General features: G+C 47.6%; 1 protein-coding gene across 21 annotated transcripts in view; it reads left to right on the plus strand.

Annotated features, from left to right (window-relative positions):
- The window catches only part of ZNF512 (zinc finger protein 512), a 70322-nt gene extending 53532 nt beyond the window's left edge, over window positions 1–16790 (plus strand). For all 21 annotated transcript variants that reach the window (XM_073335369.1, XM_073335377.2, XM_073335363.2 and 18 more), the window contains 3 exons: window positions 12835–12897; window positions 14155–14253; window positions 14596–16790. In XM_073335369.1, coding sequence (XP_073191470.1) covers window positions 12835–12897; window positions 14155–14253; window positions 14596–14907 — 474 coding nt within the window. In that variant the 3' untranslated portion in view covers window positions 14908–16790. The remainder of the gene's footprint in view (window positions 1–12834; window positions 12898–14154; window positions 14254–14595) is intronic.
- The last annotated feature ends 409 nt before the right edge of the window (window positions 16791–17199 follow it).

The following is a 17199-nucleotide window of genomic DNA, read 5'->3' on the forward strand; positions in this document are numbered from 1 at the left end:
ACATCTGAAAGGTCGGGGCGCGGGACAGTGATAGCGGAGACAGTTGCAGGGCAGTCATGGGGTTCACCATCACTAGGTAAAGGAAGGAGGGTAGCAGGGTTTAACCGGGAGCAGCGCTTAATAGTGATATGTGAGGCTGAAAGCAGCAAAAGTTCATACCTAGTCAGGCGAGCAGAGGAGAGGTGAGTAGTGTTGCGTTGCAGAAGGAGAGTTTCCACAGAATGGGAACCATGAGAGTGAGAGGAGAGCGGAGGACAAGGGACTCGGACATCTCGACCAGGCGCACTGCAGCAGCTACAGCGCGTAGGCAAGGGGGTAAACCCTGGGCTACAGGGTCCAAGGTTGCAGAAAAATAAGCCACCGGGCGATTTCTGTCACCGTGCTCCTGAGTAAGAACCCCGAGGGCACAAGCAGATTGTTCGTGACAGAAAAGGGTAAAAGGCTTGTCATAGTTAGGTAACCCTAAGGCAGGAGCAGAGGCTAAATTCTGCTTAAGGGAGATGAAAGCAGCATTTGCTTCAAGTGGCCATGGCATGGGGTTAGGTACAGAGGATCGAGTGAGTTCTTGGAGTGGTTTAGCCAGAGAAGCATATTGTGGAATCCATTGCCTATAGAACCCTGTCATGCCTAAGAATTTTCTCACCTGGCGTGGAGAGCAAGGCTGGGGAAAGCTAAGGATGGCTTGTACCCGGGCTGGAGAGAGTGTATGGGAGCCCTGGGAGAGAAGGAAGCCTAGGTATGTGACAGAGGTTTGGCAGAGCTGCAATTTTGTGCGAGAAGCCTTATGACCCTTGTTCACTAAAGCTGTGAGAAGTGTTAGTGAATCAGTTTCTGAGGCAGACAGAGAGGGGGAGCACAGGAGTAAGTCGTCCACATATTGGATCAGTGTGGATCCTGATGGGAAAACCAGATCAGCGAGATCCCTGGCTAGGGCTTGAGAAAAATAGGATGGACTCTCTGTATACCCCTGGGGAAGGGTAGTCCATGTATATTGCTGACCCTTGTAGGAGAAGGCAAAGAGATACTGGGATTCAGAGTGAACTGGGACAGAGAAGAAAGCAGAGCACAAATCTACAACAGTAAAGTGGGTTGCATTTGTGGGAATAGACGCTAGTATTGTAGCAGGGTTAGGAACCACTGGAAAAGAAGGTATGACAATACAGTTAATAGCTCGAAGGTCTTGAACAAATCGCCACGATTTGCCATCAGCCTTTTGAACTGGGAGGATAGGGGTGTTACAGGGGCTGGAACAAGGGACAATAATTCCTTGTTCTTTTAATGCAGATATAACTGGAGCAATCCCAACCTCTGCCTCAGGATTCAAAGGATACTGAGACAGGCGAGGCAGAGGTTTGGAATTGTCTACAGTAATCTGAACTGGGTCAGTATTTAATCGGCCCACTTCAGATGGGTGAGATGGCCATAGGGAGGAAGGAACCTGAGAGATTAGGTGCTCTAGGGACGGAGTTAAGGGACAGCAAGGGACCGGAGTGGAGAGGGAAGTTTCAGACAGCAGGGAGGCTACAGAATCACATAAGGAAGACTGAGGGATTTGCAGATAGACACCATCTAGGGAGCAGTAAATAGAACAGCCAAGTTTGCATAGCAAGTCCCGTCCCAGAAGGTTTGCAGGGGTGGAATCAGAGAGGAGGAATGCATGCTCCTCAGAGAGGGGACCGACCTGAACAGACAAAGGTTTTGAGAGGGGAAAAGAGGTAGGGATCCCTGTAATGCCAACAGCAGACACAGATTTTCCAGATCGGGAAACCTCAGGCAAGTCAGTGATGCGGATTGTAGAAAGAGAAGCTCCAGTATCAACAAGGAAAGGGAGAGAGAGATCATTTACAGTCAGGACACATTCTCCAATAGGGGACAGAGGTAATAAGGGAGCTAAAACTTTGTGAGGTTCCCCAGTATCCCGTCATTGTTGGGGTGAAAAATAGGGTTGGGGATCAGCTGGAGGAACCAGTGGGGGGTTCACTTGATTTCCCATACAATTATTAGGTCGTCTTGGACACTCTTTTTTCCAGTGTCCAGGCTGTTTACAGTAGTTACAAACCCCAGTTAATCCAGCCCCCCGCCCCCTTCCGCAACCCCGTCCCTGTCCCCGGTGTGGTCTGCTTAGTCCTGAATAATGCTGTATCTGCAGAGCCATTAACTTTTGGGAGGACTGTTCCTCCTTTCCTTTTAAAGTGCGGTGGCAATGCTCTGCTACTGCCAGCAATTTGTCCATGGTTTCAGTCTCCCATCCCACACTTATTCGTTTTAACATGCTGCCTGTGGCAGGGAGAAGACCATCAACAAATGCATGTGCCAAGGCCCCCTACCCATTTACATTGGGCTCTTTTATTCCTGAATGTTGTAGGAAAATATCAGTTAGCCGGGACCTATAGTCGCCTAGGCTTTCTCCTTGCCCTTGCTTACAGCAACGTATTGCTGTCCAGTTTGTTTTAGGAGACCACACTTTGGGAATGGCTTGATGCAGGTGCTTCCAAAGAGCCATACACTGGTCTCTGTATGCCGAATCTGGGCCAGTACTTTTTATGGTTGAGTGGCGTGCCTCAGCTGGCCAGTCTGCGGCAGCCAACTGTTTTTCATAATAACTGGCAGGAGCTAACAATTTACACAGTTGGAGGAGATCTGTCTCAGAGGGTTCATAGGTTTCACAGATTAACAGAAACTCCTCAGCAAATTTGACAGTTTTCCTGTGGTTTGGGAAAACTTTTAACTATAGATAAAAGTTCCGTACGAGTCCAGGGTTTATAATCCCATATGGACTCACTTTCTCCCATCTTAAGGACTCGTAAGGGTGCCACAACAGTTTGATCAGAATCTCTCATTAACCTCCCATCAGGCTCTCTTTTCCAAGAAGAGATGTCAAGAGAATCTTTGCAGTCTGCTTTGGATTTCTTCTTCATAATATTTTGCAGAGCTGCGAGGCCAATGAGGGTATCTTCTTCACTTTCATTATCTGTAGTCACTGAAGATTTTTCCTTTTCTGATTTCTTATTTGCGCAGGAGTATGGTGGGGGTCAGGTTTGATCCGGATCATTGCACAGGACTGGGCAAAGGGGAGCGCTCGGACTAGTGGTAGGAGAGACTGCATCCAATTGAACTGTTAGTTTTTTGATAGAATTTTTAAGAGAGGTGAGTTTTGACTCAGTCCATCTACGATTTGCCTCTTCCCACCACTGCATGAAGCAGTCTACTTCTCCTCTCTCCAATTTGGTTTTTGGGAGGACGACTTTGCTTTTTAAAGCGTCCACTCGATCCTTGTCCCAAGAACCTAACAGTGGCCACTGTAATTTGGGGTTCTCTAGAGCTAATTTGGACCATTTTTCAAGAAACCTACAAGAGTCCGGACCCCTCCTAAAATACATAAAATAAGCTGGAGTTCCCTTAGGGAACTGTTCTACCTTAGACTTCTGATTACCCATCCAGGAGGACTTCACACAGCACTCACACAAGAAGGAAATTCGGGCTCAGCAGAGTGGTACCCGGTGCAACACACAGAAAGGAGCCCACAGGCTACTGCCTCAACTGCCCTTGCTTTCACACCAGGGGTTATACCCAACGCGTGGTGCGGCTGCAGCTGTGCAGATTCCACTTATTCAGACCATGGGGACGGGGATCCCTTGGTCAGCCAGTCTCTGGACAGAGATGGCTCCCAGATTCACACACACACCATGGGGAAGACGGATAGACAACAAAGACAAGACAGTCCTCAAACCGGTTAAAGCACAAAAATAATAATTACCTGAGACGTCTGATTCCAGAAGCTGGATCCAAGGACCCCTACCCGAACAGAGTGGGAACCAACCAGTTCAATGGCGTAGACTGCGCTGCTGCTGTGTACTTTTCTGTCTTGTGGAGGATCGCTTGGACTAAGCGTCCAGGCGCCGGCTGCCACGATCGTCCTGCAAGGCAGTCAGGGATCACACAGCCTCAGTGAAGCCGCTTGCCATCTCGGTGGAACAAGGTGTGAAGGGCAATTAGTTAACTGGAAGCTGTTAAAGGAGATTGTTAAGGGTGGCAGGTAATTGAAGATACATGACTGGTCTCAGGGATCTTGAAGGGTGGTGACTAAAATCTTTTTCTTCTTTTGTCTGTAACTTCTCTGTAACTTGTTCTCCAAAAACTGTATAAATTAAGAGACACAAGCCCCACTCGGGGGGCTCACTTCTAAATGTATTAGCAGAGCAGCTTTGCTAATAAAACAGAGTGGTCTGATAAATTGTGAGTCTGAGTCAAACTTTGACATTATCTACCACCTATCCCTGCTTGGTGCATTCCTCGTGCTAAACTAGTATGTTAATTACACAGCATGGTCCTAAAGCAATACATCAGGAACTTTTATTATCAGGATGGGAGGCCTCACATCAAAGGCCAGGAGATAGGGAGTTAGGGACAGACAAAGAACAGACACCAGGAGTCAAGGCAGGCTGGAGACAAGAAGGAGGATTTTCACAGGAATGCAGTATCTAAGGAACACTCCTCCTGGTGCATGATGTGCTTGCTTTTAGACAATGGTGGGCCCCAAACCAAAATGGAGTCACATGTGCTAACTTTTCCTTAACAAGTGTTATTTATCCCATCACATAACACACGTGTCAAGCTGTCTTGCAATGGCTCAAGAGCATGGGTACCAACCTCAGGGCAGACTGTTAAGAAACAGGACACAAACCCCAAATTGGTTGAGAGTTCTATATTTAGATTTCACCAACCAATTATCAAGTGTATACTCCTTAAGAGCGATAACAGCCTCACAATGGAGTCTCAGACAGTCCCATTGGGTACTTCCATCTGTCTTGCCACCCAGGTAAGCTTACCTTTGTGATAGATGGTCCCTTACATCAAAGATAACAGCAGTGTTCAGGTTTCAGAGTAGCAGCCATGTTAGTCTGTATCCGCAAAAAAAAAAAAAAGAGAGACTAACTTGTGGCACTTTAGAGACTAACAAATTTATTAGTGCATAAGCTTTCATGAGCTACAGCTCACTTCATCGGATGCATACAGTGGAAAATATAGTGCGGAGATTTTATATACACAGAGAACATGAAACAATGGATGTTACCATACAGACTGTAACAAGAATGGTCAGGAAAGGTGAGCTGTTACCAGCAGGAGAGCGTGGGCGGGACCTTTTGTAGTGATAATCAAGGTGGGCCATTTCCAGCAGTTGACAAGAACGGTATGGGGGGAAATAGTTTTACTTTGTGTAATGACCCATCCACTCCCAGTCTTTATTCAAGCCTAAATTAATTGTATCCAGTTTGCAAATTAATTCTAATTCAGCAGTCTCTCGTTGGAGTCTGTTTTTTGTAGTTTTTTTTGTTGAAGAATTGCCACTTTTAGGTCTGTAATTGAGTGACCAAAGAGATTGAAGTGTTCTCTGACTGGTTTTTGAATGTTATAATTCTTGATGTTTGATTTGTGTCCATTTATTCTTTTACGTAGAGACTGTCCAGTTTGGCCAATGTACATGGCAGAGTGGCATTGCGGGCACATGATGGCATATATCACATTGGTAGATGTGCAGGTGAACGAGCCTCTGATAGTGTGGCTGATGTGATTAGGCCCTATGATGGCGTCCCCTGAATAGATATGTGGACACAGTTGGCAATGGGCTTCGTTGCAAGGATAGGTTCCTGGGTTAGTGTTTTTGTTGTGGTGTGTGGTTGCTGGTGAGTATTTGCTTCAGGTTGGGGGGCTGTCTGTAAGCAAGAACTGGCCTGTCTCCAAAGATCTGTGAGAGTGATGGGTCATCCTTCAGGATAGGTTGTAGATCCTTGATGATGCATTGGAGAGGTTTTAGTTGGGGGCTGAAGGTGATGGCTAGTGGCGTTCTGTTTTCTTCTTTGTTGGGCCTGTCCTGTAGTAGGTAACTTCTGGGTACTCTTCTGGTTCTGTCAATCTGTTTCTTCACTTCAGCAGGTGGGTATTGTAGTTGTAAGAACGCTTGATAGAGATCTTTTAGGTGTTTGCCTCTCTCTGATGCAAATGCTTGTATCGTAGAGCTTGGCTGTAGAAATGGATCGTGTGGTGTGGTCTGGATGAAAGCTGGAGGCATGTAGGTAGGCATAGCGGTCAGTAGGTTTCTGGTATAGGGTGGTGTTTATGTGACCATCGCTTATTAGCACCGTAGTGTCCAGGAAGCAGATCTCTTGTGTGGACTGGACCAGGCTGAGGTTGATGGTGGGATGGAAATTGTTGAAATCGTGGTGGAATTCCTCAAGGGCTTCTTTTCCATGGGTCTAGATGATGAAGATGTCATCAGTGTAGCACAAGTAGAGTAAGGGCATTAGGGGACAGGAACTGAGGAAGCGTTGTTCTAAGTCAGCCATAAAAATGTTGGCATACTGTGGGGCCATGCAGGTACCCATAGCAGTGCTGCTGATCTGAAGGTATACATTGTCCCCAAATGTCAAATAGTTATGGGTGAGGACAAAGTCACAAAGTTAAGCCACCAGGTTTGCCGGGACATTATCGGGGATACTGTTCCTGACTGCTTGTAGTCCATCTTTGTGCGGAATGTTGGTGTAGAGGGCTTCTACATCCATAGTGGCCAGGATGGTGTTTTCAGGAAGATCATCAATGGATTGTAGTTTCCTCAGGAAGTCAGTGGTGTCTCGAAGGTAGCTGGGAGTGCTGGTAGCGTAGGGCCTGAGGAGGGAGTCTACATAGCCGGACAATCCTGCTGTCAGGGTGCCAATGCCTGAGATGATGGGGTGTCCAGGATTTCCAAGTTTATGGATCTTGGGTAGCAGATAGAATACCCCTGGTCGGGGTTCCAGGGGTGTGTCCGTGCGGATTTGTTCTTCTGCTTTTTCAGGGAGTTTCTTGAGCAGATGCTGTAGTTTCTTTTGGTAACCCTCAGTGGGATCAGAAGGTAATGGCTTGTAGAAAGTGGTGTTGGAGAGCTGCCAAGCAGCCTCTTGTTCATATTACGACCTATTCATGGTGACAACAGCATCTCCTCTGTCAGCCTTTTTGATTATGATGTCAGAGTTGTTTCTGAGGTTGTGGGTGGCATTGTGTTCTGCACGGCTGAGGTTATGGGGCAAGTGATGTTGCTTTTCCACAATTTCAGCCTGTGCATGTCGGCAGAAGCACTCTATGTAGAAGTCCAGTCTGTTGTTTCGACCTTCCGGAGGAGTGCACCCAGAATCCTTCTTTTTGTAGTGTTGGTAGGAAGGTCTCTGTGGGTTAGTATGTTGTTCAGAGGTGTGTTGGAAATATTCCTTGAGTCGGAGACGTCGAAAATAGGATTCTAGGTCACCACAGAACTGTATCATGTTCGTGGGGGTGGAGGGGCAAAAGGGGAGTCCCCGAGATAGGCCTGGACTGGATCCCAGAATCTAGGATCCTTCCACTGTGCAGGGCCCTAGAGCCTGGGCTCCAGCCCAAACCCAAAAGTCTACACTGCAGTGAAACAGCCCCACAGCCCGAGTCAGCTGGCATGTGACAGCCGTGGGTGTCAGGCTATGTCTACGCAGCAATTAATGTCCTTTATGGCTAACCCAGGCTAAGAACTGGGAATCATTTTCATATGTTTCGTAATCCTTTCTACTTGTGGTATGTCTACACAGCAATGTAAGCCTTGGGTTAGTGGGATTTGAGTCAGCTGACCCGTGTTAGGAACTTTGGGCTTGAGCGTCTACACTGCATTTTAACCCCAGGTTAAGGATTTTCTGACCCATGCTTGAGCCTAGGACTCCGGTGTCCACACTGCTGTGCACAGATCCGAGTCAAAGTAACCCTGTCCCCGTGTGAACACTCTAGCCCTACGAAAGTGGTATACTGTGGGAAAACTCTGCTGCCCACCCTGTTTCCTAACTGGGACAATACCATTGATGGGACTCAGGTGCCCCAAAGAGCACATGATACATAAACTGCATAGTTAGGTCCTTTGATTGCTGTCTCAGTAGAATGACGGAAGTTTGAGAAAAGGAGTACTTGTGGCACCTTAGAGACTAACCAATTTATTTGAGCACAAGCTTTCGTGAGCTACAGCTCACTTCATCGGATGCATACTATGGAAAAGCAGCATCACTTGCCCCATAACCTCAGCCATGCGGAACACAATGCCATCCACAGCCTCAGAAACAACTCTGATATGATAATCAAAAAGGCTGACAAAGGAGGTGCTGTTGTCATCATGAATAGGTCGGAATATGAACAAGAGGCTGCTCGGCAGCTCTCCAACACCACTTTCTACAAGCCATTACCCTCTGATCCCACTGAGAAATGGCTTGTAGAAAGTGGTGTTGGAGAGCTGCCGAGCAGCCTCTTGTTCATATTCCGACCTAGTCATCATGACAACAGCACCTCCTTTGTCAGCCTTTTTGATTATGATGTCAGAGTTGTTTCTGAGGCTGTGGATGACATTGTGTTCCGCACGGCTGAGATTATGGGGCAAGTGATGCTGCTTTTCCACAATTTCAGCCCGTGCATGTCGGCGGAAGCGCTCTATGTAGAAGTCCAGTCTGCTGTTTTGACCTTCAGGGAGGAGTCCACCTAGAATCCTTCTTTTCGTAGTGTTGGTAGGGAGGTCTCTGTGGATTAGTATGTTGTTCAGAGGTATGTTGGAAATATTCCTTGAGTCGGAGACGTCGAAAATAGGATTCTAGGTCACCACAGAACTGTATCATGTTCGTGGGGGTGGAGGGGCAGAAGGAGAGGCCCCGAGATAGGACAGCTGCTTCTGCTGAGCTGAGAGTATAGTTGGATAGGTTAACAATATTGCTGGGTGGGTTGAGGGAACCATTGCTGTGGCCCCTTGTGGCATGTAGTAGTTTAGAAAGTTTAGTGTCCTTTTTCTTTTGTAGAGCAGCAAAGTGTGTGTTGTAAATGGCTTGTCTAGTTTTAGTAAAGTCCAGCCACGAGGAAGTTTGTGTGGAAGGTTGGTTTTTTATGAGAGTATCCATTTTTGAGAGCTCATTCTTAATCTTTCCCTGTTTGCTGTAGAGGATGTTGATCAGGTGGTTCCGCAGTTTCTTTGAGAGCGTGTGGCACAAGCTGTCAGCATAGTCTGTGTGGTATGTAGATTGTAATGAATTTTTTACGTTCAGTCCTTTTGGTACGATGTCCATCTGTTTGCATTTGGAAAGGAAGATGATGTCTGTCTGTATCTGTACAAGTTTTTTCATGCAGTTGATAGATTTCCAGTCCATACGGCTAAATGCAGTGCCTTGCATAATGACAGGTTTCAGAGTAACAGCCATGTTAGTCTGTATTTGCAAAAAGAAAAGGAGTACTTCTGGCACCTTAGAGACTAACCAATTTATTTGAGCATAAGGTTTTGTGACCTAGAGCTCACTTCATCGGATGCATACTGTGGAAAAGCAGCATCCACTTGCCTCATAACCTCAGCCGTGCGGAACACAATGCCATCCACAGCCTCAGAAACAACTCTGACATCATAATCAAAAAGGCTGACAGAGAAGGTGCTGTTGTCATCATGAATATGAACAAGAGGCTGCTCGGCAGCTCTCCAACACCACTTTCTACAAGCCATTACCCTCTGATCCCACTGAGAGTTACCAAAAGAAACTACAGCATTTGCTCAAGAAACTCCCTAAAAAAGCACAAGATCAAATCCGCACAAACACACCCCTGGAACACCTGGGATATTCTATCTACTACCCAAGACCATAAACCTGGAAATCCTGGACGCCCCATCATCTCAGGCATTGGCACCCTGACAGCAGGATCGTCTGGCTATGTAGACTCCCTCCTCAGGCCCTACGCTACCAACACTCCCAGCTACCTTCGAGACACCACTGACTTCCTGAGGAAACTACAATCCATTGGTGATCTTCCTGAAAACACCATCCTGGCCGCTATGGATGTAGACGCCCTCTACACCAACATTCCACACAAAGATGGACTACAAGCCGTCAGAAACAGTATCCCCGATAATGTCACGGCTAACCTGGTGGCTGAACTTTGTGACTTTGTCCTTACCCATAACTATTTGACATTTGGGGACAATGTATACCTTCAGATCAGCGGCACTGCTATGGGTACCTGCATGGCCCCACAGTATGCCAACATTTTTATGGCTGACTTAGAACAATGCTTCCTCAGCTCTCGTCCCCTAACGCCACTACTCTACTTGTGCTATATTGATGACATCTTCATCATCCGGACCCATGGAAATTCCACCACGATTTCAACAATTTCCATCCCACCATCAACCTCAGCCTGGTCCAGTCCACACAAGAGATCCACTTCCTGGACACTACAGTGCTAATGAATGATGGTCACATAAACACCACCCTATACCGGAAACCTACTGACCGCTATTCCTACCTACATGCCTCCAGCTTTCACCCTGACCACACCACACGATCCATCGTCTACAGCCAAGCTCTGCGATACAATCGCAATTGCTCCAACCCCTCAGACAGAAACAAACACCTACAAGATCTCTATCAAGCATTCTTACAACTACAGTACCCACCTGCGGAAGTGAAGAAACAGATTGATAGAGCCAGAAGAGTTCCCAGAAGTCACCTACTACAGGACAGGCCTAACAAAGAAATAACAGAACGCCACTAGCCATCACCTTCAGCCCCCAACTAAAACCCCTCCAACGCATTATTAAGGATCTACAACCTATCCTGAAGGATGATCCAACACTCTCACAAATCTTGGGAGACAGGCCAGTCCTTGCCTACAGACAGCCCCCCAACCTGAAGCAAATACTCACCAGCAACCACATACCACAACAAAAACACTAACCCAGGAACCTATCCTTGCAACAAAGCCCGTTGCCAACTGTGTCCACATATCTATTCAGGGGACGCCATCATAGGGCCTAATCACATCAGCCACACTATCAGAGGCTCGTTCACCTGCACATCCACCAATGTGATATATGCCATCATGTGCCCGCAATGCCACTCTGCCATGTATATTGGTCAAACTGAACAGTCTCTACGTAAAAGAATAAATGGACACAAATCAGATGTCAAGAATTATAACATTCATAAACCAGTCGGAGAACACTTCCATCTCTCTGGTCACTCAATTACAGACATGAAAGTTGCGATATTACAACAAAAAAACTTCAAATCCAGACTCCAACGAGAAACTGTTGAATTGGAATTCATTTGCAAATTGGATACAATTAACTTAGGCTTGAATAGAGACTGGGAGTGGCTAAGTCATTATGCAAGGTAACCTATTTCCCCTTGTTTTTTCCTATGCCCCCCCCCTTCCTCAGACGTTCTTGTTAAACCCTGGATTTGTGCTGGAAGTGGCCCACCTTGATTATCATACACATTGTAAGGAGAGTGATCACTTTAGATAAGCTATTACCAGCAGGAGAGTGGGGTGTGGGGAGGTATTTCTTCATGCTTTGTGTGTATAAAAAGTCTTCTACACTTTCCACAGTATGCATCCGATGAAGTGAGCTGTAGCTCACGAAAGCTTATGCTCGAATAAATTGGTTAGTCTCTAAGGTACCACAAGTACTCCTTTTCTTTTTGCGAATACAGACTAACACGGCTGTTACTGAAACCGGAAGTTTGAGAAGGGTTTATACTGAACTTACACAGCACCACTCCGGTTTGGCCCAGCCACTCCTCCATCATGATGGGGAGGCTGCCAGGTCAGATTTGAGCCTCTGCTCTTCCAAGGGGTTAGAGTAATCCAAAAGGAAAAGTGAAAATACCGCCCCAGTCCATGAGAGGGGCCATGTCCCCACAGCCTCATGCAGGGCAAAGACCAGTAGTCTTAGGAGGAAAGTCTGGGCTCCTTATCCCTTGTGTGTCCATACAAACCAAGTCTGAGTCCCAGAATGCTGGAAATAAAAGTAAGGAAAAACTGATCTCTCTGTTTCTTTAGTGGGCCCAGGATGCTCTCGAAGTTTCACCAGCAGATAGACCTTGTTTCCTGGGGCTGAGGAGTTCAGCGCTAGCTCTTTGCTCCTGAAAGCCACCCACAGGCTGTGCCTGAGCCAGTAGTCTCCCTTTTAAGGACCCACCGTTCTCCAGGACTGACAGGCCTAACAGGTGCAACAGGTTGGGATTGTTTGAACCCAGAGGAACTCTTTAACTCCTCCTCGAATGGGATGGGGCTGCCCCACCACAACCCTGTCTCTGCAATGGACCTTGCTGTGGTTTTTTTAGGGCTCTATCATCAACATGCCTTGGAGTATTATAATGTTCTGCATGTGTGGTTACCCTCAGAAATGGCAGAGGGCCCAGTGCAGCAGCCACTGCTCCAGCAGCATTTTCCACATGAAGCATGTTGCCCCCTGTGCTCCATATTCTGCACTGGCTTCCCTGTGAGCACAATTCAAGGTGTTGTGATTGGTGTTCAAAGCACTACGGGGTCTAGTCATAGAGGTGCCCCTTTCCCAATGACAGCTGGGTCCATTGAGGTCAGCTGCAGTACTTTCCCCATCTGTGAGTGTGGAGGATGAGTCCTAGACTCTGGTAATTACCCTCACCCATTTCTCTGATAGAGCCCAGGTTTGTGGACCTTCAGGGCATGATGCAAACCCTATCAGTTCACTCAGGAGTTTAGTAGAATGGGCATCTCTATCAGCAGCTCATTGCTGGCTAGAGTCTCTTTATTTTGTCTGAGATTTGCACACTTGCCCAGAGGTGAGAATTTATTTCATTTACTGGAGTCTTAAACAAATCTATGTGCAGAGGGCTCTCTTCTCCCCATTCCTGTCATGTCTGGTCTTATAAAACTGTATATCCTTTTTTTGCTTTCTCCCTTCAAGGATGGATCATTCCAGAAGAAAAAGCATTTCTGTGCATGGGAACTGATTTCTCAACTGTCTTGCTGACAGCTGTTGCCCTTCTCTCATTTCAGGGCTGTGAGTCTGTATATGGCAGTGTCTCAGGACTCAAATCTCACCTTGGCACCTGCACCTTGGTTTGTACCATTTCTATACAATCTCTTTCATATGTGCACTCCCACAGGTATTGTTCCCCAGATACCTGCATATCAGAGTCATTGGCCTGCTGGATCCTTGTCTGTCAATGTTCTTTAGAATCATAGAATATCAGGGTTGGAAGGGACCTCAGGAGGTCATCTAGTCCAACCCCCTGTTCAAAGCAGGACCAATTCCCAACTAAATTATCCCAGCCAGGGCTTTGTCAAGCCTGACCTTAAAAACCTCTAAGGAACGAGATTCCACCACCTCCCTAGGTAACCCATTCCAGTGCTTCACCACCCTCCTAGTGAAAAAGTTTTTCCTAATATCCAACCTAAACCTCCCCCACTGCAACTTGAGACCATTACTCCTTGTTCTGTCATCTGCTACCACTGAGAACAGTCTAGAGCCGTCCTCTTTGGACCCCCTTTCAGGTAGTTGAAAGCAGCTATCAAATCTCTCATCATTCTTCACTTCTGCAGACTAAACAATCCCAGTTCCCTCAGCCTCTCCTCATAAGTCATGTGTTCCAGCCCCCTGATTAATTTTTGTTGCCCTCTGCTGGATGTTTTCCAATTTTTCCACATCCTTCTTGTAGTGTGGGATCCAAAACTGGACACAGTACTCCAGATGAGGCCTCACCAATGTCGACTAGAGGGGAATGATCACATCCCTCGATCTGCTGGCAATGCCCTGACATATACATCCCAAAATGCCATTAGCCTTCTTGGCAACAAGGGCGCACTGTTGACTCATACCCAGCTTCTTGTCCACTGTAACCCCTAGGTCCTTAGCCCCTTAGGGTCCTTAATAGCCCCTTCTCCACGGTTTCTGACTGCCTCGCCACATCTTAATGGATCCGCATCACAGATGTGCTGTGAGGCAGTAAGACTGTGTGTCCCTTGCACCTGTACCTGAGTCACTGTCCTGCCTGCAATCCTATGGCTACAAGAGCACCTTTACCAGGTACTCCCCCTGTGTGAGACCTGCAAGGCCTCCAGCAGTGATGGAGGTTACTTGAGGAGTAGCTGGAGCTGGTTCCACCCTCATTCTCTCAGGGCGCACTTGGGCATCAGTGTCTGTGCTGCTGTGGCTCGAGTGCTCGCCCTCTGGGATGAGTTAAGGGATTTTGTGCTCTGTCTCCTCACTGCTGGATCATGTCTGGCCATGCCTTGGGTGCAAGGTCTGGGCCTTTCAGCATCACTGGGCAGAGAGGAGGGTGACATCTGGTGATGTGTTTTCTGTTTTGGTGGCAGGGAGACTTTGTGGCTGGGAAATACAAGTGTCTCCTGTGTGAGAAGGAATTCATATCAGAGAGCGGGGTCAAGTATCACATCAACTCTGTGCATGCTGAGGTGAGAAGAGCCGCGGTGCCCTGTCCCCTTCAAAGGGATGGGGGGAAAGTGCCATGTCCTAGCCCTTGTCCCATGCTGCTGCCACTCTTTTTTCATTTTGCCAGCACCTTCCATATCCTGCAGTATTAGCCAACCCATTGCAGAATCCAGTGTGCCCCCAGAGAGCAGGATAAAATCTGCCCAGCAACTGGTAAAAATAACACTGTGCTGGCCAGCCTCATTCTCGGATCCCATTTCTCTGCTAATCCCTACCCTGTGGGTGGTTCCAGCAGTGGAATAGGACAGGCACTCCCATTATATCTCCTCCCCCCAGTACTAACCCTCTGCTTCTGAACCCTCCAGGACTGGTTTGATGTGAATACCACTAACAAAAAAAGCTTTGAGAAGCTGATGAAAATCCGCCAAAGAGAAGATGAGCAGAGGAAGCAGCGAAAGAAGCGTACTGCAGCCCGGAGCAGGAAGAAGAGGTCTGGGACTGTGTCTGCCAAGAAGTTCCTTGGTGCAGGGGCCGAGAAAAGCAGAAGAAGGAGTAAGAGGGGGCGTTCCCAGCTGGTGGACAGTGAGAGCAGGAGCAGCGAGGAGGAGGAGGAGGAGCCTCAAGCTGCACAGAGAACAGAAACTCCAAAGAACATCCGCAAACGGGGCAGGAAATAGATCATTGGAGGCAGAGGAACTAGGCAGTTCTAGGAAGCCAGGAGCCCAGGTCATGGCACAGCAGTCACTCCCTCCCGTGGACAGTGGCGCTAGCCGTGTATCCAGTGTAGTTTGTGCCCTAATTACAGGCTGAGTTCAGGTTATGTTAGTTGCTTATTTAGTGATTTTAAATATTTTAGTCTCCATTACAGCTCTCTGTTTTTGTTGTCCTCCTCTTAGGGATCCTCAGCTTTGGTGAGGGCAGGTTTCCTTGATGGAAGGATGTGTCCTTTTATGGGATCTCTAGGACTGGGTGTGCAGGTCTCAGCTGGGGGAGAGATTTTCTTTGGGGTAGTGTGTGCAGATCCTGGGCAGTTTCTGGGTTGGGGCACAGATGCTCCGGCTTGATCACCTGCAGCCCAATGCTATCTCAGGTGCTTAAAGGGCCCACCTCTGAGACTCAGACACTTGAGTGCTGTCTCCCTTTTAGGTTATTGCCATAAAGCACCATCCTTTACTACACTAATCTGCAAACTCGACACTGCCCAGCAGTTTAGGAACCCAGGCCTGCCTGATGAGGTAGGACATCATCCTGTCAAAAGCAGGAGTGTTTGCAGTGGGCTAATGTACCCTTCAGCACCTGCCTCCTTTAAGGCTGTGCACTGACTGGTCCCTAAAAGTGGGGAGGGAGCTCTTCCTCCAGTCTGTGGCTAGAGACCAACTGTCTGTACCCTTGCCTTCCAGAGGCATGTGGCAGCAAGCTTGTCTGCCAGCACAGTGCAGTCTGGGTATGTGTAAGATCCGTGCAGATGGCTTGTGCTGTGTTATCGGTTCACAGTTCATAACAGCCACCCCCCACCTGCTGGACAGAGCTCATACACAGTAGCAAAGCACTGTGTATTGCTGCCATGGGGTGGCCTTGCCCTAGTTTGGTGTCCTTCTTCTCTCTCAAGCCGTAGTAGGCGCTGCTTCTCCTTGTAAGTGAGCTCTGCAGATGCCCTTTCTCCTGAGCTAGCTGTGGCCTGCTCCTGCCACCTTTACCAGGACAAGCCTTATGTAATGGGCCTTCCTGTGTATTGGTGTCAGGGCTGGAGGGAGGGGGTCCTGTTTACCTGTTGAATTAAGTTTTAATTTAACGCATGGTGAGTGTTTTGCCATGTTCCACTTGTACAGCAGAGCCAGTTGAGACCCGTAAATGCGTAACATCTCTGGAAGGCATAGGCACCCCCATTCTCTGCTGGGCAGAGAGGGGGCCTGCAGGATTTGTGATGTCAGACCACATTCCCTGACAGGGAAAACTGCAGGATTTGATGTCTCTTTACCCTCTCCTCTCTTGTCCTACTACAGTTCCCTGCCTCAGCTGGCTCTTTAGTTTGATACATAAGGATTCAGTTAGCAGGATCCGGCACTCAACAGTACCCTTCGTGTCTCGCTGCAGTGAAAGCTTCCACCTCAGCCAAAGTTGCTGGTGCTGAAATTCACAGAGGACTCCCTGAGGTGCACAGGGCACAGACAGGTTTATTTGTGTTTGTTTCTAGCAGTAATGTTCGTTCACCCGTATAATCAAATGCTTTTGTGGCTGGGGGTGGGACCCATGCTCTCCCCGGCCATGGCCATTTTACAGAAGCTATACCCTAATGTGCGTAGAGTGAAGCAAATTACCCCCGCCTCTTGCCTCGTGCAAACTAACACCCATGGCGATTGTTGGACTCTGCATGCAATGCTCCATTCTGATCTAGGTGCAGCAGCTGCATTTCATGCTGGAACCTGCAGTTGTCATGGATTGCAGTGCTGTATTAAAGAGGCAGGTTTCTGGGCTCTTCTATAGAGGCTGTGAAATGTGTGGTCAGAGCAGCAGGATCAGGATCAGAACAAAATGAAATAAAATGTCACCAGTGCAAGAATGTGATTTCTTGTTTCTTTGGTGTATAGTGTCTTTAGAATCTTCCCCATTTTAGCAGTATGGGGCAGAAGAGTGCAGAACTACCTGCTCGTTGCAATACGACGTGTGCCCTTAAGCACTGAGGCAAAGGGCACTCACTTTCAGTTTTTCAACCACTTCTCTATCCAGCACTCCAACCCTCCTCACAGCCTGTTGCATTAATGTAGATGAAATATGTGGGCAGAAAGAGTCAAAGGCATATATTAGGAACAAAAAGAATTCTAACAGTGCTGTTGGTCCATTACTAGATGGAAATGGTAAAATTGTCAATAATCAGAAAAGGCAGAAGTGCTCAATAAATATGTCTGCTGGGGGTGGGGAGAGGATGTAGTCATGTCATATATGATCAAAAAGAAAAGGAGGACTTGTGG

This window comes from Lepidochelys kempii, chromosome 3, assembly GCF_965140285.1.
Source record: "Lepidochelys kempii isolate rLepKem1 chromosome 3, rLepKem1.hap1, whole genome shotgun sequence".
Lineage (NCBI taxonomy): Eukaryota > Metazoa > Chordata > Testudines > Cheloniidae > Lepidochelys > Lepidochelys kempii.